Genomic DNA, 22,781 nt, shown 5'->3' with positions numbered 1-22,781 from the left:
TCCAAACAACATTGCATAAACAAATAAATAAATAAATAAATAAAGTGTCAACTTGCTATGTGTTACAATACAGTGTAGTTTATATTTTGTGTAGTTGCTTATTAGTACGAATGACTTCCGTTAATTCAACCTTGGTGGGACCAACGAAACTGATGGAATTATCTGGAGGGTCGTGTAAAGCAAGATGCAGAAAGAATTTTGGACCTGTCATGCTATGGGAAGCAGCTTGTAACCAGTCTCTTTTTCTTGACTTTTTCTTTCCTGGAAAAATGAAGTGACTTGACTTGAAACCTGTCTCATTATGTCATGTTAGGAAAATCCAGGCTAACTAGTACAGTCAACCACAAAAGTCTATGGGCCACAGGATCTCGGGGGGGGGGGGGGGGGGAATATTCAATTTCTGAGCAGCCTGTAACAGCAGTCAGTAAAACCGAACGTCACAGTGTTGTTCATATATATTGGTAGAGGCTGTAAATGTGGATACTAGGCTGCGCAGATATTCAGCCTTTTCTCGGATCTCGTGTTCCGTAAAATTTTATGGTTGACTGTACATCTTGGTGCTCTATAATAGCAGTACAATTCCTTTGAAAAGTCGAACTGTGCCTCTGTGCATCCCTTCTTACAGCCGACAATTCATGACATGATGCAATGGCTCTGTCAGCTTCTGGAATTGTTACGGCTGCTGCATGGCATCTAGACAAAATCTATGCAGCACTGAATTTTTATTAGCAATGTCGTAATACCTAGCCTTATTGACAATTTTTGCGGCAATCCTATTGGTGATGCCATGTTTGATCATATGGTGGCACATCCATTGTTTGCCTCAACTGCCTCCATTGCCTCCGCGTTTACAGTCTGTGTGTATGATGGCTGTGCGGCTTGCAAGCCTGTTTCGGGAGATATCGAAGACTGTGACTGGGTGGATGACATGAAGCTCTGGCCACAGCTTCAGAGGACATGCAAAAGTGCTTTGCAAGCTGATTAAGCTATGTCCAACCGGCGCGAGCAACGTATATGGTGCTTCTTTTAAAAGCGAGGCTAAATATGTATTCCAAGCTGCCCAAACTTTCCGCTCACGAATTGGATAAGAATTAATCTGTTTTGCTCTTCGTTCTTTTTTTGGAAAATATTTTGAAGCAGCGGTTTGTCACATTTCTGACTCGGTAAGTTTCCTTGGTGTGGTCACTATCACATTATTTCTGCCTAATCGATCACAGGTGTGCAGAGTCCGATAGATTTGTTCTTGCTGCGCGCAAGATTTGAAGTAGCCTTTTTGTAGATTGTAATACCTTGTAGCAAAGATGTATTATCGCTAGTAACTCGCTTACTTTTGTAGACTATCATGAAGCATTCAGCTTTGTGGGCTATTGGTGTTGTCCGTCATTTACTGTGGATGTATGGTGCACATATATTCAAGTGCGTGCCCATTCACTTATTGACACGTTGGCAGTAGAGTAGGCACAAGATTCCATACCAGTTGTGGTAGATGTGTGTGGATACCGTGCAGAAGGGTTGAAACTCCGGGCCAGTTGGTACATAGCTGAAGGAAAAAACCAGTCACAAGAGACAAGAAGAGAGGTTCACACCACAATGACTGGTTTGCTTTTTTAGGTCAGTCACGATAGATGTGATAACTTGCCTTTTCATGCTCTGTGATTAGTGATGCTGTTGTTGCGCATGCTCTGCTGGCCTTGCCGGGACTATGCCGTTTCTAATAAAGCTCAGTTGATAAAAAAAAACTGTCGTGGTGTGAACCTCTCTTACTGTCTTTTGTCTTTTGTGACTGGTTTTTTTCCTTCAACCAGATACTGTGCCCGAAACGTAATATAACAGGAAGCGGCGTTACTCCATTTGTCATTGTTCAACGAGCGGTACTCACTCTTGCCGACGTTCCAGGGCTGAAGCACTTTCTTTGAAGGTTTAGCAATACAATCCTGGGAGATGAGCAAATTTCTGTATCCTCAAAGAAAGCCACACATCTCGAAGTGCCGGTAACACGTGCAGATAGTCGCAGCAACGGTTCGCGAACTTGGCTACACTGATTCATTCCATTCCTTAATATGCCAGTCACTATTTTTGCAGCCAACTACTGCACACATCTTCAATCCACATGATTAAATCTGGCGTGATGGGAGCACATTGCATTAGTGAAAACTCAGTTGCATTTCCGACAGTTGATCGCACAGAAGCAAAGTGGAAGCAGTAATGGTTTCGTAGTTGTGCACTGTCGCCGAGGCGACATGCGGCGTTCCGCCTAAAGCACCATCTCGTTTCTCTAGAACAAACTGCTCTGCGAAAAGGATCAATAGCTCCGCGTCAGCAAATCATGCTCTATGTCGTGACTTAATAACAGTAATCGATGATGCCAGGCCAAGAGTTTTGAGACTAAGTTCAGTGTGAAATTAAAATATCATGCATTTCCCAACCATTGCACTTGCTAAATGTGATCAGTTTATGTGAGAAAATCATGTGTAGTAGGATTTCTACACCTTTAAGAATATGGATCTGTACTTCTTTAATGTTTGTTTTTTGTGTCCCCTTAATCTCATGATCATGAACATTGTTTATTTAGAGATATTGATATTGAGGGTCCTCTAATTAATCCTTATAAACCTGTAACAGGGTTTAAAAGTTGCTCTGCTCCTTTCTTTCTCTGTTGGTTGGGCCTTCTAGGAAAGGTCTTTGTTCCCCGTGTCCAGCCAAAGCCCAAACAAGATGACGATGTGGAAGTTGAGCTGGACATCGGTGAAGACTACGAGAAAGCGCTCAACACAGCAAATGAGTCGGAGCTGGTGGACCTGGCAGGTCAGTGTCTTTCCGTAGGTGTGCACATAACAACGAAGCCACAGTTGCTGGCAACCTGTGAGGTGGTTTGGTGGAAATTCACCTCGATGTGTTTTGTCTCTTGTTGAATGCTCAGCTTGTTGCTGCTACATGCGGGTCATCAGGGATCGATCCCGAGATCATGCGTACGAGTTAAACTGACGGCCATTAAACCAGTGTTCAGGTCTGTGGGCGACCAACTAGCAGCTACTGCGAGCACACATGCCAAGCTTGTCGGTGTGTTTAAGCTCACATGTAGGCAGAAAGCTTCAAATTGTGCGAATATGTTGCAGCAGACTGGTTGATGGCTGCTGGGTGGCATAAGCAGATCATCGCCTGTGACTTTGTGCTGTCATAGCCGAAATTTGTCATGCTGCAGTTCGACAAGTAATTGAATTTTTCTAGATCCAAAAGTTGATAAGGCTTGTACGGAGAGCTTTCCCAATTACGATGAGCCCACTGAAACTAAGTTGAAAAGTTAATTGATTTTTGTTAGCGACTAATTACAGTGTATCGCCCGTGACCCCATGGTGGCCACCACTGACGGCATATCTCCAAAGGAACTGTCCTTTTATTTCAGAACTGCTATATTTAAATATTACTTAAAGTCCTCATAGTAGTGTGCAAATACTGAATAGGAGATTTCAAATCGAATATCAAATCACATCAATAAAAAAAAGCCAAATATCAAATTGAGTATTAGGAAATACAACACAAAACTTTATGCTTACAAATTTTGTGCAAGAAACATGGTACTGCACATGCTCAGGAGGCTACTCACATTACATTAAGAAGAATCTTGCTAGCTATCAGTAACTTTGGTACCTATGATTTAAGATGTATACAGTAGAACCTTGTTTATACATATCGGGAAAAAGGAAGACACAAGGAAAAACGTATTAACCGAGAGAACTTGCAATCAGAAGTTACTACTGAAAGATCACCAGACTCAACGACTTGACATTTGCATAATGCGAAGCGTTGCGTGAACCATTGCAGCATGAGATGCCGATGCGAGCCAAGCTGGTCATGTTCGAGTGGCACCAAGACACAGGTTGCCCCTTTTTTATGGCTTTAGCAAGCGTGCGTTTGCACTACTGGAATTTGACATGAGCCAGCAGCTTCTTTTTTGGTGCGCCTAAGCGTTTTTATGCGAGACAGGCAGCTGACTATTGCAGGGAAGATGCCGCAGCGGTGCAGCTGCTGTTTTCGATCGTGCACACTTTGCACATTTTTTTGTTTACATGAGATCTGGCGGCTCGAAAACATATTGTACAATTGCAGGTTGGCGATCTACTGAACATTGCTGCCAAAATATTGTGTTTTCCGAGAATGTATGAACCAGTAAAAAATAAGCGTAACTGTATTGGGCTTTTTTTTGTGGGTGTGTGTTCTTGATCGTTAGCGTTGTTGCCGGGCAATTCTATGTAACAGGCTCGTATCAACAAGGCTCTACCGTAGTATGCTTTACTCTTTTTAAAGGGAACAACAAATTAGTATGCCAGCACTGATAACAGCTCAATTCGTATAAGAAAGTGTGGAAAATATATTTTATCAATAGAATGTATGTAGAATAAAATCAAGTGCTTTTTTTTTCCCTCTGAAGCTGAAGAAATGGTGAAGTTGTCCTAAAAACCACGGAGGATTTCAGTTAAATAGGAGTTTACCATACTGTGCTTAATGACAATCATCTATTGTTTAAAAAGTTCTGCTTTCAGGTTTTCTTCCAGGAAGCAGGAGGACTTTTCCGTTTTTATGGCAGGTTGTTTCTGTGGGTTCTGATATTCTGAAAAGTACTGATATTCGAAAAATCAAATATTTGGGAAATTGGATATTAGATGTTTGATTCGCGAATCAAATCGTTCAAACATTCACCATTTTATTCTAAATCGAATATTCAAGCATTTGCACACCCCTACTAGAGATTGTGACAGCCATTTGTGCTGTGGCTTAAGTCCTGTTGTCCAAGCATTGGTAGAAGACTAAGAATGGCCTATCTCTTGTTCTCTTTTTGCTTTGTGAACTTTGTCATTGTTCGTGTAGTAATACAACTTTTTTACTTGTATCTTTCTTTCTGGTACAGCTATACTTGGTCTGCACAGCATGCTCAGTCAGGACCAGTACCACAATTCTGTGACCAATCGAAGACAGAGGCCGGGCACAGGGTTTGATTGTGAGTAGCTTTTGCATCGTCGCCTTTTGGCACTGTTCTGTGGGTGATGGACCTGAGTAGATCAGAGGGTTTTATAAAGACTGGACATAACGTGCTACCCACCGTTGTTGCTTAGTGGCTATGGTGTTGGGCTGCTAAGCACAAGGTCGAATCCCAGCCACGGCGGCCACATTTCGATAGGGGTGAAATGCAAAACACCCGTGTACTTAGATTTAGGTGCATGTTAAGGAACCCCAGGTGGTCAAAATTTCAGGAATCCTCCACTACGGTGTTCCTCATAATTAGACCGTAGTTTTGGCACGTAAAACACCGTAATTAAATTTTTAACATACGATGCTTAGCGCATATGTAATAAAAGGCATCAGTAACATCACACATGTGCAGGAAAAGTATCAACTCTGCTTCGATCCTTTTGCATGCAGGAGTATACCTGTGCACTGCTATTTATCATTAATCTACTACAATCGACTTCCATTAATTCAACACTGTCGGGACCGATAAAACAGATTGAATTATCCGGTGGGTCAAATTAAACAAGATGCAGAAAAAACTCCTAAGCACAATGCTGATTGATTTGGCATTATTTGCTTGATTCTAACACTCTCTCAAATAAAATCTGCACACACTTTATATGTGTCCAAAAGAGAAAACTAACATAGAAATGACATTAAAGCTCCTAAACAAAGTAGAAAGCTAATGGTCACCCGCTTCTTTAGCAAGAAATATGGACAAGGATCTAATACGTGTTGCACAATGGCAGCTGGTTATCTAAAGCCATTTTGCCGCGATACAGTTGTGATATACTGTAATACATATGAATGCTGCTAAGGCAGCTCTAGTTTTGTATCCGATTGCACTGCGTAAGCACTTTTCAGTGCAACTTTCCTTAAATGTAAAGGCACGCATTAGAAATGGGTAAATACCGTAACCAGGCATTGTGTGCTGCAGTTATTGCTTGAAAAGCTTTCTAGGGCACGCCAAAAATAGGCATTTTCAACGGGTAAAGATTTATGTTCAATGCATTCACTGTCTCTTAAGCTCCGTTGAAACAGACACTGCGACGAAAGGGTTGCTATCAGGGTCACTGTAGGGGGTCAAGCGCGCGCGTGCGTGCTGACTGGCAAAGTTTGAATTATCTGGCGAAGGCCAATTTAAGGATTGAGATAACGCAAGTTTGGGCCCATAGAAATGCATGAGCACCGGCCAGGACCTTTGGTCGGGATCGAATTAACGGTAGTCTACTGTATTTTCTAAAGCTCCCAGTTATTGTTTTTCTTCATTCATGTGAGTTGTGCTTCAAACTGTACAAGTAACCGTTCATTTTCTGGCTGCCATCATTTTTGTTCTCAATTGTTCAAATTCTATAAGGTTATTCACTAAACAACTCACTGCAGTAGCCCAGTGGCTACACCAAAGGCCCAATGGCGTTGCGCTGTTGTGCTGGATGGTTGCGGGTTCAATCCAGACCGTGGTGGCTGCATTGCGATGGGAGTGAAATACAAAAAGTGGTCGTGTGCTGATAGTTAGGTGTACATTAACGAATGCTAGGTGGTCAAAATTAATTCAGAGTGTTCCCTCACCACACTGTGCCTCATAATCGGGTCATTATTTTGACATGTAGAGCCCCATTATTTATTTTAATTCTTTGAGCAAAATTAATATAGTATCATACGGTGCTCTGCAATAGAATGGGACAGGTCGTAGCGTGGCTTTATGCTAAGTTTCTTAGGTTTGTAAGAATCTTTTTTTTTTTTTACTTGACCGATATTTTGGAAAATATTGTGGCCCCTTCTGTGTTATAAAATTCCGTTGGCGACTGTACTTAATGCTATCAGCGTCACTGACGAACCAGTACGTTTCCGCATTTCTGTCCCGCCATGTTCCTTTTGACGTTCCTTTTGTCAAATAAGAATGTGTGGACCATACCAGGACCATACCATTTGCCATTATTCATGTCATTTTCATTTCCACTTGGCCAAAATGAAACTGGTGTTTGTTTTATAATATCTGAGAAAAAGCCTGATGCTGGGCATTAAAGGTCAAATTTTAATATAATGATATTTCCACATAACGAAGTAAGTTGGCAATGCTACTTTGTTATATTGAGGTTTAACTGTAAGCATTCATATTCAACTCTAAAATTTAAGTAATCGAATGTGCTTACTATTGTGTGGTTCAGCGGCGTCCTGTTTTGTAAGGTTTCTTTGTTGGTAAATGTACGCAGCCCTGGTGAAGGCGTCCATGCCCAAGCCCATGCCAATGGAGCCAGACAACGACACCAACACCCACCAAACTGCCGAGAAAGTGGCTGCCAATGATCCGTCCTTGAAAACACTTAACTGGAACAACATCAAGGTATGGCGTGATAATTTTTTGTTGAAGTTTGGAGTACGAATAACAAGTATACAGCAGCCAAATAATTTCTTTGCGTCAGTTTTTAAACCTCACTCAATTTTTTTTTACTTAGTTGTGCTGTGGCCAAGTGCTCCATAGGGATCTGTGTAAAACCTCGTCAATTCGGATTTCATGGGACCGAAAGAAATGACCGAATTGACAGAATAACCAGCTATCGAGGGTATCAAGAAAACAATAAATGCCTTCTATGTCAACATGCTTCTATTTATTGAATGAATAAGCGAATCCTGTTTTTATTTTGCACAAAAGCATTGTGGAAGCTGCAGTTCTCGTCATCATGCTACTGATTAGCGCTTGCAAAAGTGAAGGCCTCACTACTTTCTTTGCAGTACGGCTGCAGCACACTTCATCCCGAACACACATTTTACTACCATGCACACATCGCAATTATTTTAAGCCATTGAGCTGGTCGCCAACAGATTGTCCATCCGCTACGATATGACCGGCGCTCTTCAACCTCAACGGCTTCTGCCTTGTTTGTGACATTGCACGCGTGGCCATTACACCGAGTCAAAACGAAACTACTGTTTGCTGCAGCCGCCGCAGATGAAACCGCGGCCACTAGGACGTGATCATGGATAGCACACATGCAATTTCAGAAGCGTGCGGCCAACATGGTATTATGCATGGCGTAAACACAAGGCTATAAAGGCACAAATAGGCACGAAGCGTTCCAGCGTTCCTGTTGTTCACATACGATTTCTGCTGATGACTATGGCAATGCTGATGTCTTGGTTCGACAATAGGGTCGTCGTTGCTATTTGGCGTCGCACATTTGCTGCGTTCCGTGCTTGCCGAGCTGCGAGAGTTTCCGAATGAACCGACGTACGGCCAAGTACGTATGAATTAATGAGAATTTGATTGCATTAAGTAATGCATGCACCTGCCGGGACCAGCGGACAAGTCCAAATTATCCGATTTTCCAAATTAAGTTAACAAAGCTCAAATTAACAAGGTTTTACTGTACGAGGAACTAAAAGTAATTCCATTTCTTTTACTTGGCACGATCTCAAAATATTGTATTGCAAACATCCGCTGTTGTAATCCATGGCACTAGCTACATTTCTTATGGTAGGACAATTTCACAGCTTTCCACATACTGTTTTGCCCCACCAGGCGATTTTGATCGAATGAGCGCTAAACTTGGTTAGTTTATATCAGCACTGGTTAAAAATTCTCAAAAACTGCAAAGTTTTGTTCGAGCTGTGTCACTGAGAATCTTCTGACATAACTACACTGGCTGTCTTTGTGTTGCATTCTCAGTTATGAGCAGATTGTGCCATAGGTAACGTCAGGGTTGGGAATTCCGTGCCAATTGCTTCATTTTGATACTCAAGCAAATTGCTGCATGAAATTGTTCCAAAAGCCAAAAATGGCAGAAATTGCCCCACATGGTGCCAGAACAGCTTTGGCAGCTTTGGATTTGGCAGGTATCAGCAAATGGTCGCTCGCACGTTGCACTGCATTGTTTCGTTGGTCCCAAAGGACATGTAAATGTAACTGGCTGCCAGTGGACGAGAACAGCCGCACCCAAATAAAGCCACTGAAACGTAAGTCTAGGTTCCAGTCGCTTTACGCCCAATTAAGCCTCCTAGCTAAATCTAAAGGTTGGGACATCTTTTAGCTTGCTGCCTGAGCCGGCAAGCGAGGGCAGGTGAGGAGGCCTCGAACTTACTTGTGCCTCCCTGTTGGTGAGAATCGGAGTCGCATGGTTGTGCTTCTGTTGTTTTCATGGAAAAGTGCACGAGCATCCTCGCGCTGCTGGCTGTGCCTTTTGTTTTCTTGGTTCTTTATTTTGACTCATGCAAGCACCATGACAGCTGCTTTTGATCTCGGTGCACATGCCACGACTGCAGTGATTGCGAATTGTGACATCACGTCAATCACATTGATGCGCTGTGCGATCACCACGGTCAAAGAGTGCGAGAGGCAAGGCAAGGCATATGTGGGGAGGGGACTTGGAAAATATGAGGCCAAGGGAGGAGGGATGTCACTCTATTTAGCTTATTTAAGAGGCTTACACCTGTAGCGGCAGATTGGGCATGTGGAGGTGGCTGAAGAGTGGCTTCCTCTCCTCAGCCACCTCCACACACCCAGTCACTTCATTTGATCTCCAGATGTCTAGGTGCTTCTAGTGAGTCTAGTAAGTGGCAAAGTGAAGTCAGCCACTTTCAGAACCTTGGTTTGAGTAATCATGGTTTCGTTGTGTTAACGCTAGCTTCTTCATAACTCCTGAAGGAAAACACCTCCAGTCACTTCACCAGTACTTAAGAGATAAATTAGTATGAAAAACCCATGCTCTTCAACACTTCTTTAATGCTGTACAATGCAACCTTTTGTGACTGTTATACCACTTAGTTATATCAATAGTCTAAATGAAAGGCGAAAAAATAAGTTGCACTCTTTAGAATGCTCCAACAATAACATATATGCTCCAAAATGAAATTTTATCTACTCCAAAAATTGCTACATAATGACTTTGGGCATTCTCACCCCTGTAAGGTGCGTGCATGCTCGATGTACATGTTATGTGTGTGAGCCCCCTTATTAATTTCCTACAGCTTTCTTGAGTGAGAGTGGAAGTATAGAATTCCATTTTTTTCTTCTGCTTCAGAACATCCGAAGAGATGACTTCAAGAAGCTCTTCGAAGGTCTCAAGAAGAATACAAACCTCGAGTCCCTTTCCTTAGCAAACACTGATCTCACTGATAGCTTAGTCAAGGTAAGTGTTCAAAACCCTGTTGTTACTTCTCGTTAGAAAAAGAAAAGTATACCAGCCTGCTGGTGCAGTTTGCTTTGGAGCATGTGACAGTGTGCTAAGCAAATATAGTAGGTTGATGTAAACTTTTCTCTTTTCTTGCAAATTTCTGAATATACACTACATTCCCTTTAAGAAAAACTTGAAGGGACCATAAAAGCTTGTTCGTCTTATCAAAAGTGCCCCGCACCCCCCAATTAAAAAAAAGAAGTGGCAACATGTCACGGACTGCATGGAGACCGCTACACTAAATAATCATCTCAAATACTGAATTTGCCAGAAAACAAGTGACATTGTTCCACAAGTGGAAAAATAAAAGGTGTTCTGTATTCTTAGAAGGCTACCTTCAATTTCGCGTGACTAGCACAAGACACATTGGCATCTACGAGCGACAGCATTCTTGACACAGTGCCAAGCATACTATCTTATCACAGTGAGGAAGCGCTGCCACCCATTGATGTGTCCAGGGATAGTCACGCGAAAGTGATGTATCTTTGAAAGTGATTGTCTAAGAATACGGCCCAAGATAGGCTGTGGTAGCAATTCCTTAGCGATGCTTTTTATGTTATTCATTTTCACGCTTCATCAATGGTCAGAACAATGCTCCACCTGCATTATCAGCAGGATCAGCCAGCCATGTACAGTCAATAAGAGTGAACGGAACTCGCACAACAAATAGCGCAAATCGCAAATGCAGCCTTTACGGCTTGTAGTTTAATGTGGCTTTTCTTGCGGTTTAGCCATGGCTGGGGAGTACTACTACTTCAACTAGTCTTCACTAGCTTCGGTTTTTAGGAGGTGTGGCAATGTGGCTAAAGATCATGCTCGCGACATATATAAATGAAAATCACTATTTCTGCTCGACTGTTGCGGTGCACGAGAGATTTCTTTCATTTTTCTTCATCACTTCTCTCGCTCCCTCGTGCCACAGAGCGAATTCGCTTTGCACTACTGTGCCAGGCTGCATGTTTCTTTTTCCCTTTTCCTTTGGTGTTCCGCGGATGCCCTGCCAGAATCGGCAGTGTTAGCGGCCTCTGTGAAAGTTCGTCTTAGCCATAGAGTATATGCAAAGGGGTTCTTATTAAGCAAACTTCTTTTACAGGGAGTCTACGAAAATCCAACCAAACTTTTGCAAATTGTTCAGTATATATTTAAAATTCTGCTTAACTTAGTTCATCTTAGCGGGAGTTTACTGTATATCATAAATGGAGGACATGCAAATTCATACAAGCGCACTTCTCTACGCATTTTGTTTCATCTAACCAAGATGGAGGACCTCGGTCTAGAATCGGAAATACGGTAGAACCCCACTGATACGTTTTTCAAGGGACTGTAGAAAAATGTAACAGGCAGGAAAACGTAAGAGTGAGGTAGGGCTCAAATCGCCACAGCAACATCAGAAACAGCTCTGAACAGCCTGTACAGTTATCAGACGTCTCGGCATTCGTATTGTGACTGGGGATGGCACGTGCATGCATGCAGAATGAAAGGCACCCGAACCACCCCTCAGGCTTGGTGAAAAAACAGTCCGCGGATAGCATATGCTGCTGTGAAGGTCTCAGCTAAATTTTTCAGTCGTGTGCAGCACATGGCTCTTGCAAGCAAATCACAGTTACATGCAATTGCAGTTACATGCAACTGCAGCGTTTGGTTTGTGCACAACAGGGCTAGAGTGCACCCCCGCGCTCATACGCTCATGTCTGGCTCTGCTACGTGATGTAGACTGGCTTTGGCCTGCACCAGCTTGACCAACGGATAAAGCCATATCCAACTTGCGCATTTTGAAGTGCTGTCAATAGCTCATTACGAAGTGAAGTCTGCCAAGGTGTCTAACCAGGAGTGGCCAGGAGTGAAGGCACACTGGCAAGCATGCGTATGGTTTTACCTTAAGTTTATTGTGGTTTAAGGCTAGTTGGGTATTCAAAACTCGGCAAAATTAGAGAGACCCAACAACTACGACACTCACAAGAAGGGTGGCCAAAATTTAATTCATACACGGGTGGCTGCGGCCAAGAGTGAGAAGACGCTAGTCAGCTTTTTCCGGGAGTACATAATTATTATAGAAATTCAAAAGCAGCAGCAACTTGATTTGGGCTAGTTGGTTTATCTTGAGTAAAACTTTAAGCAGCCCGCAGAAGATGAGAACAGGAATCGAAAACAAACACAACAGGACGAGTGTTGTACTGCCAACTGGAAAATTTATTGAAAGATCAACCAGCTTTTACAATGTTTCGAAAAACACCAACAATAACCAAAAATGTTGAAAGGCTTATCCAGAAAATTTTATCTCAAGTTTTGTGAGGCTGTGCTAACACATTTATGTCCTGCTTTGGTAATGCTGTAGATTTCTACAATTTCTTTCTTTTTTTGCTCTTCACATGCTTCAATTTTTACTCAAAAGCAGATTTTCGCTTACTCCAGCCTGTTTATTAAACTGCTTCAATAAATACACGCAGTAACAGTAAGAAAAAGTGCACTGATCCGAACGCCCTTCTTGATTGATGTCAGCTATTGGCCGGTATACGGTATACCGGTATACCGGTATACGGTATACCGGTATACCGGTATACGGTACCGGTATACGGTAGATTCCCGTATGCACCAGCAGGTGCATACGGGAATCTGCTATATTATGAAATAGAGCGTCGACAAGAGTAAGGAGCAGGCTTCTGTTGAAAAGAGAGCATTTGATAAAAAGGTGACCTTGTGCTCTACTTGCGAGATCCGTATGCTGCGCATGACTGCAAAATTTGGCCGAGATGCTCACAGCAGTGGATGCTATCTGCAGACTGTGTCTTTTCACCTAGCCAGAGGGGTAGTCCAGGGCCCCTCTAATACCAGTGTACCAGGGACGTTGGCATTGTGTTATGCAATCATCTCGCCCTAGATAGGTTGTGTCAGCTGACCCAGCGCCAGGTGATCATGTGCAGTACTTCGGTTATGGCTCTCGTAAGGCAGCAGTGTACCAACTTCTGCCCCTGAATCTGTTGCCCTCCTTTTCTTGCTTTGTTCAAGCTTCTCAAATATTTCTTGCTTCCAGCAATGGTGAAAGCAAGGATGTTGATCATCTAAGTTAGGGAGTCTAGATGAGCAGGAAAGATATCTTACATCACAATGGGAAACTCTGCACAACTGAGTTCATGTTACTAGGAGTGTGCTGTACCTGAGGGATTACTTTTGAAGGTGCCTCTGAATGCACCATATTTGCTTGCATTAAGATGTACCTTTTTCTTTCCCTGGAAGATTAGTGCAAAATATGTATGTGCATTCATTATGTGTGACGAAAATTCTAGCAAACATTCTGGTATATATACTGAGAGCAGAAAGAGTGATTTCGTAGTGAATGTACAGTCGCCGACCGATTTTCCCGACTCCAAAAATTCGGACATGCCCGATTATTTGGTCAGCTTCGCGGCAACGCCATTCTCCCCATAGACCATAATGTATAACAACTGCCGAAAGTTCGGACACCTTGCAACCTCTCGTCTGATTTTTCGGACACTCCTTGAGCCAACTCGGTCGAGAGCACCATGCACAGACTCTGACCGGTGCATGGTTCCATACATCGTTCGACTTGCTGAACGCCATGTTTGTTTTGAACGAAGCTTCCTTGCTGCCCCACGAAGTGGCGCTACTGGAAATCCCCGCTCATCATCGTTTCTGCCTGGTTAGAGTGGTTCTGCAGCAGTTCCGGTTTCAGCTTAGTAAGCCATGTCAAGACAATCCAGCAGCTGATTTGTTTCTTCGCACACGACGCTGCGAGCAGGCCATGATTTTCGTTTGTGCGACTGGTGTCGGCACGGTGGTGTTTGCTTTGTGCGCTGTGTCGAGGTTTCTGTGATCCAACGCGGTGTACGGAAACATCGCGTCAAGTGTCTGATGGCGCCGACAGTGCCCGCACAGACTTCGCTGGGGAATGCCGGCAAGCGGGTGCCGGGAGGCCTAAGTCGCCTCCCGATGTGCGCCCCACCTGACGCGGAAAATGTTCTTCCGAGACCTGCGCAGTGGTTGCATTGTGATTCCGGACACCGTCGCATTTGACAGTTTCATAGGTGCTGACACTGCTGTATTGACATGCGCAGAACTCGACGACGGCAAGATCATTCATCAGGTTTCTGCTGCACCGCCGGACGATGACTCCGAGTCGGAAGATGACTCACCATGTGCTACGCTGCCGTCGCATGCGGAGCGTGTACAAGCAGTGACTGTGCTATCAGCCGCTAATAGTGACCGTACGACCCTCTCCGAGATTCAGGCTTATCTGATTGCGCGTAAACGGAACAGCGTGCAACGGCGCATTCATGCTTTCTTCCAAGCCTACTGCCAAGCCCGAATAAGTGCGTAGAAATAAAGGATTTCATTTTTTTTTTCTTAATCTGCTTTTTCGGACACCTGTTTATTCGGACACCTGTTTATTCGGACATTTTCGCAGTCCCCGTGAGGTCCGAATAAACGGTCGGCGACTGTAGTGGACTTGTAACAGTCGTGCATGTCACCTTGATCTTGCCACAAGCATTAAAAGTATCATCATGCATAGCATGTGGGTGGCCAGTGACAGCAAAGTGCTGGTAGTTGTTCAACTTGAATTTCTTTAAATTTTGCACAAACGTTTGCTGCATCACTTGAACAATACAGATTTTCTGGTGTTGGAGTGTGTGGGTGCACCTTCAGATGATCAAAGACCAGTGATATCTGACTTGTAGGGGAGTATAATGGGTGCTGATAGGTTCTCTGTAGTTACAGTTGTGCTTATTGACGTGCAAATCGGGAATAGACTTCAGAGATGTGGCAGTATTCCTCTCATGTTCACGTGAATGGAAGGCACACTTAATGCCAATAGCTTGTCCATTCAGTTATTTCAGTGCACCAGTGAACCACCATTTTCAATAGGAATGCTTAAGTAGTGAAACTTAAAATTTTCTAAATAGCTAAATATGAATATTTCATAACTACAGGCTTCAAGTGTTGAATCATATACTATAGTAAAATTATTTTTCTTCTAAAGTAGAAATAAAAAAAGGGAAAGGTGGCAAAAATCTTTTTTTTTTTTTCAATACACACAAACTCTCTGTACTGGAAAAACCAGAAAGCAATATGAGCTCACCAGAGTTTTGGATGGAGTGTGCATTATAAAAGTCCAGTGGTTGGTATGCATAAACCCTTTTCCATGACATGCAGGCTCGCTAACCCTGGTATATAGTACTGTAGAACCTCGTTCATATGTTTTGTAAGAAAAAAAGACATACTAACAGGGAAAACGTATAACCCAAACTCATTCAAATATTTGCCAGATTTAATTGTAGTTGAGATGTACATAAGATTCCAGCGCGCGTGGAGCCTCAGCTCCACGCTGGTGGATCTTTAGCAGCCTGAGATGCACATTGTGGTTTTTTTATTGCATGTTTTGAGGTGGCAACTGGAAACCGAAATGAAATCGAGCTGGTGGGTAATACCGGAATAGGATGTCGCTGGAGGGAAACATGACGCTAACTTAGCACTGCTGGCAGCAGGACTGGTTATCACCTATTAAAAGCATGCATGATGCTTGCAACAGTATCATGCGAAATGCACTGTGAAACAGATAGGCTGAAGATGCTTATCACAATAGATTTGGTGGGGATAGCGGTGAGTGCGACAGGGCAACAACCTGCGAGGGGATATGTCTTACGGGAAGAGGAAACTGAGTGCGCCCTGGCATTCTTACGTGACACAGGCGAGCGAGTACTGTGAGGAAGCTGCCCTGGTGGTGCCCAACTGCTCTGGATCGCACAAGCTTCAGGCCTTGTTCACATGGAATTTAGTGGCCGTAAGACGTATCATATGATCGAGTTTGCCGATGTACTGAACATTAGTGCAGTGTTTTCCAGGAACGTATTAACCAGTATAAAGAAAGCTTAACTGTATAAGTTCATGTTTTCTGTTTTGAATCGCGAATGTTGTCACTGTGAAATTGTACAGAATGGGATCGTATCAACAAGGCTCTACAGTACAGGAAAGGGAAATTTAAAATTCTCGAACCGAACACTTTGAAATGGAAGTATGTTTGAGTACAGCAGAGCCCTAATTTTCATTGATTTCCACTGTGCTGTTCTTGTACAGCGCCTCATTGAAGCAGTGCGGCACAACAAGACGTTGAAGTCGCTCAACGTGGAGTCCAACTACATCAGCGGACCTGTCATCAAGGACCTCGTTGAAGCCACCAACGCTCAGCAATCCCTCGAGGACCTCAGGGCATCTAACCAGGTGAGGGAGGAACCCTGCTGTTTTTCATCTCGGTATGCACTGTTTAGTGCGGTCTGTCAATGGAGCCCTGAAACACTTTCCGAAAGAAAATGTTGCCAATCTGCTAATGAGGCTTCTATGCATATGTGAGCCAAATGTTTTTGCACTGCATGCAGCAGGGGATTTACAATCTCGTGTCAAAAGTAATTAAAGATTGCTTGCTCTCGCTTCCGCAGTGTCGTCATGTAACTTCATCTCAAGCCGCTGGACCCACAACAGACATTGGCTGATTTTGTCATCGCGAGAACATTCTCAGTAATACAAATACTGCTCATTTGAGTTAAATAAATGAGAAATATATGTCTGCAATCTCAAAGACGGAAAAACCATTTCATTGTTGCACTGCCAGTCTTAAAAAGGCAGTTGCGTATCGCTGTGTCTGCTGCATAGGGTCACGGAGACGAAAAGCAGAGCATAGACACGCAGCCACCACGAGGTGCTGCCATGATCCGTCTCGCATTTGAACTTTGGGTGGGCCCAGTGGGGCATTGCTCCCTTGTGCCCCTTGCCGTCTCCCGTGTACCTTCTTGCGTACTAGTGAAAATGAATGGAAAGCGAAAGCCGCTGATTGGTCCTATAACTACTACTAACTTCACTTTTGCTTGAAGGATTCAAAAAGCTTTTGTAGCAGGAGATTAAGATTGAAAAAAAATTTAATTATGCGGTTTTACATGCCAAAACCACTCTCTGATTATGAGGCACACCGTAGTGGAGAGCTCCGGAAATTTCGACCACCTGTAGTTCATTAACGTGCACCTAAATCTAAGTACACAGGTGTCTTCGCATTTTGCCCCCCATTGAAATGCGCCCACCGTGGCCAGGATTCGATCCTGCCACCTCAAGCTCAGCAGCCAACACCATAGCCACTGAGCAACCATGGCGGGTGAGATTAAGATTTGTGAGCAACTTAATTTAATGGTGATGTCCTTCTGTGATTAGTTAAGAAAGGGTCTCAGGGCCCCTTTAAGGGGGCCCAGGAGGTACTGAAGCCTTCTTTAAAGCCACCTTTAGCAAATCTAATAAAACTGCGCAGTCTTGTTCAGTTTCCTGTGCTGGTTTCGAATATGTAGTCATCATTAAGATAGCTCCATTAGCTCAAAAAGCTAAATAAAGATAGTGCAAAGTCTACTCACCAAAATGCTGTTGACTTCGGTTACTTCGACGCTGACGGGACCAACAAAATTGGTCAATTACCCAACGGGTCGAGTTGAACAAGATGCAGAAGGAATGTATGGGTGTCTAGCCATCGAGACACCTGGAATTTGGGATTTGGCGGCGTGTTGGAATTTACATCGTAACGATAAACACCAGGTGCACTCATCATCTGCTTAGGTGCTGTTTTAAAGGCCACTGTCAAAAAAACTATACAATTACCATCTCTGAGGCTTTGTCAAGATTGGTTTAGCGGTATATGCTGCTCATTCGTAACAAATTTAGCCAAAGTGAAATTTCATTGAAGTTGACCTTTAAAAGCACTGTAAAGTAGGGGTGTGCGAATACTGAGCAGTAGATTTCAAATTGAATATTGAATCAAATCAAGAAAAATAAACTCAAATATTGAATCAACTATGGAGCTGCACATGCTCTGTAGTGTCCTAGCTTTGCATAACAATGTTGCAAGCTGTCACTAAATTTGGTATACTTTTGAAATCAATTCATCTTGGGTATTAGGCACAACCCCTCACAAGAAACAAGGAAGCAGTTGGGATCTTGTCTCTCTTGTGTGTGTTTGCGCCTAGTACCCAAGATGAATTGTGACCAACTCACCCAACAAGACGTCCTTTTAAAATATTGAAATCAAGATGTACAGGTCAGTCTACTATTATTAAAGGGAACACCAGATTAGTATGCCAGCACTGATTAAAGCTCAGTTCTAGCATATAAAGGTATAGAATTTCTGTCTCTCTCTCTCTCTCTCTCTCTTGCTATATGTATATATATATAGCCCCCCCCCCTCTGAAACTAATGAATTATTGACATTCTATTACATTGAATACCAGTGTGGTTCTCAGGTTAATAGCAGACCTGTGCATTGGAGCAATCTTTGATTTGTTGAACAGAAAGCTTTCATTCCAGTTTTTAAAATACAGGCGGGCTGAACCAACCTTATGGCAGTTGGGTTATCGTAAGGCCAATCACATGACAGACGAAAGGACCGCGCATCACGTGACTCTATCACCACTTTGCATGTAGCCAGCATTGACAGTAAAGAGCAGATGCCGTTGCCGCCATTTCATTGTCAGGTTCAGCGTGACCTGAATGAACCTGAAATCTGGAGCACCATGGCAAATTTGCGCAGTCTCCACATTGAATATATAAGATATTCGAAAAATCGAATAGAATTATTCGAACGTTCACAATTCGATTCAGTAATATTCAAGTATATGCACACCTCTACTTTAAAGGTTTCTCTACTAAGAAGAACCAAACTGAACAGAGAAGGCAACTGCTTTAGTTGGCTCATTTCATCATTGCAGGTGATGTCATGTGGGCTCTTCTAACTCATCACCTTGTTCCCTTTGTTGTGTCGTGTGCATGCAGAATCATAACAGTATCTGCTTTTTGTCTCCAGAGGCCCTCGATCCTTGGTAACAAGATCGAGATGGAGATTGCACGGCTGGTGGAGAAGAACCGTACCTTGTTGCGGCTCGGCATCTCGTTTGACGTCCCTGATGCAAGGATGAGAATAACGCAACACCTACAAAACAACTACGACCGTTGTGAGTAGCACTGGAAATCTACTTCACTGTGTGCCTTGACTAAAGAAACATGAGCAGAACAGTTTGATATTTTATTGCCCTGGTTCTCTCAAATGCTGTAGAGGAAGAATCCAGTTTAACTTTGACTACATGAGGGTCACTTAATGTGCACCTAGCACACATGAATGCTATTGCATTTTGCTGTTGTCAAAATGTGACCTCAACAGCCAGGAATCAAACGTGCAACCTTTTGCTCACTAGTAGAAAGCCACCATGGTAGGTGATTAAAAAATTGTAGTTGAAGTAGGCCATGGGAGCAAGAAGTGTAAGGAGAAACTATGCTCCCTCGCATATGCCTCTGGTGTGGCCGGTGGCGTCATCTCGTGGTTAAAAAGTCAACCGTGCCATTACTATTTCTTTGTTCTTGTTGTGGTGGTTATCACGACTGAGAATGCGTGCTTGGAGTGCTGAAAGGTGCTGCCTGTTTAGTATCCCTTTCTTCACTTTTTGTCCATGCTGTTTTACAGGCTACGTCCTGCTTACCTGAGGGCAGCGTAGGCGTAAATAGTGTGTGTGTTCGCGTGTGTTGGCCAGTATGCATATGTGTGAGCATGCTCGCATCATGCCTCTCTAATGGTGTAGGTAATCATGTAACTCCTATGCCGCAGACTATATGTACAGTCAGATGCCTTTGTAATGAAGTGCTCAGGACCTCAAAAATCCTTCATTATGCAGGTCATTATGTTGTTAGCATTGTGAACCATACTGCTCATGCACTAGAGCAGGCTAAGCGCGTTCAAAAAAAAAAAAACCTTTATTTAAGATGAATTCAAGAGAAATTTATAGTCAAAATAAGTCGCACATTTCTTTTTGCGCGCACTTTGTCTGACGGAATGTGCAACTGCAGCCAACATTATAGCACCGAGTCCACAGCACATTCCGTGGTCAAAGCTAGGAGCTACGCAACGTTAAGCTGCGGATCATCCAAATTTGACTGTTTAGTACTGTTTAGACTGTTTAGTACTGTCTAGTACTTAATGTTGCGGGTGCAATCTGTAGCTCTGTATGTTGGTTGTTCTTGGGGGGACGACCATGACTAATTTCATGAACAATTCGCCTCTTCTCGCATAAAGCTGCTCTTGTGTGGCAACCATGAGAGGCGTCCAAATTTTCGGATGTGCTTCGTGGTGGCTAAAATCTGCTGCCTCTGCGCGCAAGTGCGAGGTGTTAGATATGGAGCTGGTTCCTGCGATTTCTTCGAGTTCCCCAAACCGCTTCGAGTGGCAGCACAGCTAATTGAGGAATGCAGAAGCAGGAAAGCGCATTCCAGAGAAGCGGCCGAGGCAACAAGTTCGTGCGTCGCCGGGATTAGAAGGGGGCCTGGGACAATGGAGCTCAATCGACCCCCTTCGTCTTTGAAGAAGGCATTTGCCACCTCTGCGGAGCCGAGTCGCCGGGGTTAGCAAGTGGGCATCCGACAATGAAGCAGGTGCACGAGCGCCCCCCCCCCCGCTCCTTCTCCAGCCTACAAGTGGATTGCCAGTCTGCGTGGCAACACCGCAGAGAGCCCCGACAGGTGTGCCCCGCGACACGGGCGCCTACCATTGGCTGCAAGTAGCGTCATCGGAGTGGACTCTCCCATTGGTCAAACCTGACGTGACTTGCAGTGCTCGAAGGGCTTATAAGAAGCCTTCCAGAGAGACCTGAGCATTCTGGGACATGCCCTGATTCCCTGTTTCACCTCTCTCGAACGTCTTGCCGCGGGCCGCAGCGTCCGAGTTGCTGCCGGCCCGTAATGACAGTACGTCTGATACTTGACGCTCACCTCCCTGTACATAATGTAGAATAAAATACTCCCAAGTTTGTGGTCTTCATCCGCGAAGTCCGTCCCCCAACCCCTACATCTGGTGGCAGCGGTGGGATCGCCTCCGAATACATCAGCTGGTGGCAGCGCTACGAATCAACCTTCGTCGAGAGAGATCGTAAAGAACCGGGAAGAGCGAAGAAGAGAGAGCCTTCGTCGAAAGAGGTCCGAAGAGACTGGGAGTATCGAAGAAGGAGCGAGCCTTCGACCCAGGAAGTCCGGAAGGAACCGGCAACAGCGGACGAACGAACCGGATGGCAGGGTGCTGCAACCGTAAGTGAGCGCGTGGTTTTTTTCCTTATGATTCGCCAGACTCAAAGGTTGTGTGTTCAATTTTGATAGTTCTGGGAATCGGGAATTTGTTGCATTGTGTGTTTGCACAAATTAATTAAGGAAAACAGTTTTAACCACCTGTCGGGGCAGCTGCCATGGATCTTAGAAGGTTGACGAGGTTAGACTTGTTGTTGGTGTGCGACGATTTGGGAGTTGAGGCGGACGAACGGATGGAAACGCCAGCTATCATAAAGGCGATTCAAGATAGTGGCAATGATGATGAAAGCATTGCGCTTGCTTGGGAGGTGATACAGGAGCCACGGGAGCGAGAGCGTCGTGTACGTTTGCGAGCGCGTCGTGAACTTAGGAGTGAGCTTAAGCGTGAAGAACGCGAGAATGAACGGAAGCAGGAGCTTCAAGAACTTACTCTTAGGTGTCAGCGTCACGAACGTGAGAAGGCACGCGAACGTGAGAATCAACGTAAGCTTGAGCAAGAGGAAAAGTATGAGAGAGAGAAGGCAGCACTGATCAAAGAGATACAGTATTGTGATCAGGTATTGGCACAGAGAGAACGGCTGTCTGAGAATTCTGTAGGTAGTACAGAGCGAAAGAATGAGGAAGCATCGAGCGGATTTTCGCCAGAAGCCGACGAGAAGAGTAGTGCCTGTGAGATTGGCTGCAAATTCATAAGTGAAGGGAAAAGGCTAGCTGCTAACGATGCCTTAGTGGCAAGAGAGGCCGTTAAAGGCCAGAGTGAGAGCGACGAGGTGCTGTGCCAACAGATGACTGTAGAGACAGCTAGGCCAGCTGCGAACAAATTGGCACAGTTACCGCGTGTGTGCGTCGCAGGTAATGTTAGCGAGGTTGCTAGCGAAGAAAAGGGTACTTCTGACCCGACAGAAGCGAGCACCCATGTCAGGCCAGAGGTGCGTGCAGAAGTGAAGTGCGAGCTGGACGATGCAGTTGAGAATAGTTCTCGGGGTGGCGAGCTCCGTAGCTCACGAGAGAACAACTGCATTGTCCAGGGATCGGTGCGGCTCTCCGCCAGTTTAGGTAGCCTAGAGAGGAATGATTCAGTTATTAATCATTCAGACTGTGCGCGTGAGACAGCGATCGAGACCGACGGACTGTGTGTCGATGCACAGCGTGAGCTGGGCAATGCAGTAGAGGGCAGTTCACAAGAGTGCGAGTTGCATATCTCGCGTAAAGCCTGCTGCATTGTTCCAGAGTCGGTTGAGCTGTCCGCCAGTCGAGGCAGAGAGAGTGTTGGTTTAAGTAAGAATCACTCAGACTGTGCGGGTAAGAGGCCGATCCGGGCCGACGAAATGTGTACCGGCCAGCACGAGGCACGAGAAGGCGACATGAAGGCTAGTGCAAAGAGAAAGCGCCGTAAAAAGAAGCGCAGTAAAAACCGAAAGTCGGTAACTAATGAGGCGCCGCCAAAGATGGCGAGAAACCCAAATGGGCAGGGCGCGAGGAAGAAGGTGCGGTCGT

General features: G+C 44.4%; 1 protein-coding gene across 7 annotated transcripts in view; it reads left to right on the top strand.

Moving 5' to 3' along the window:
* The window catches only part of LOC135916462 (tropomodulin-like), a 151,351-nt gene that overhangs the window by 121,813 nt on the left and 6,757 nt on the right, over positions 1-22,781 (top strand). For all 7 annotated transcript variants that reach the window (XM_065449824.1, XM_065449825.2, XM_065449830.2 and 4 more), the window contains 6 exons: positions 2,674-2,805; positions 4,907-4,996; positions 7,221-7,351; positions 10,026-10,133; positions 16,269-16,412; positions 19,024-19,171. In XM_065449824.1, the coding sequence (XP_065305896.1) occupies positions 2,674-2,805; positions 4,907-4,996; positions 7,221-7,351; positions 10,026-10,133; positions 16,269-16,412; positions 19,024-19,171 (753 nt within the window). The remainder of the gene's footprint in view (positions 1-2,673; positions 2,806-4,906; positions 4,997-7,220; positions 7,352-10,025; positions 10,134-16,268; positions 16,413-19,023; positions 19,172-22,781) is intronic.

The sequence above is a fragment of the Dermacentor albipictus genome, chromosome 4 (assembly GCF_038994185.2).
Source record: "Dermacentor albipictus isolate Rhodes 1998 colony chromosome 4, USDA_Dalb.pri_finalv2, whole genome shotgun sequence".
NCBI classification, from domain to species: domain Eukaryota; kingdom Metazoa; phylum Arthropoda; class Arachnida; order Ixodida; family Ixodidae; genus Dermacentor; species Dermacentor albipictus.
The sequence above is the reverse complement of the archived record's forward strand: the minus strand, read 5'-3'. Positions and strand labels throughout refer to the sequence as shown.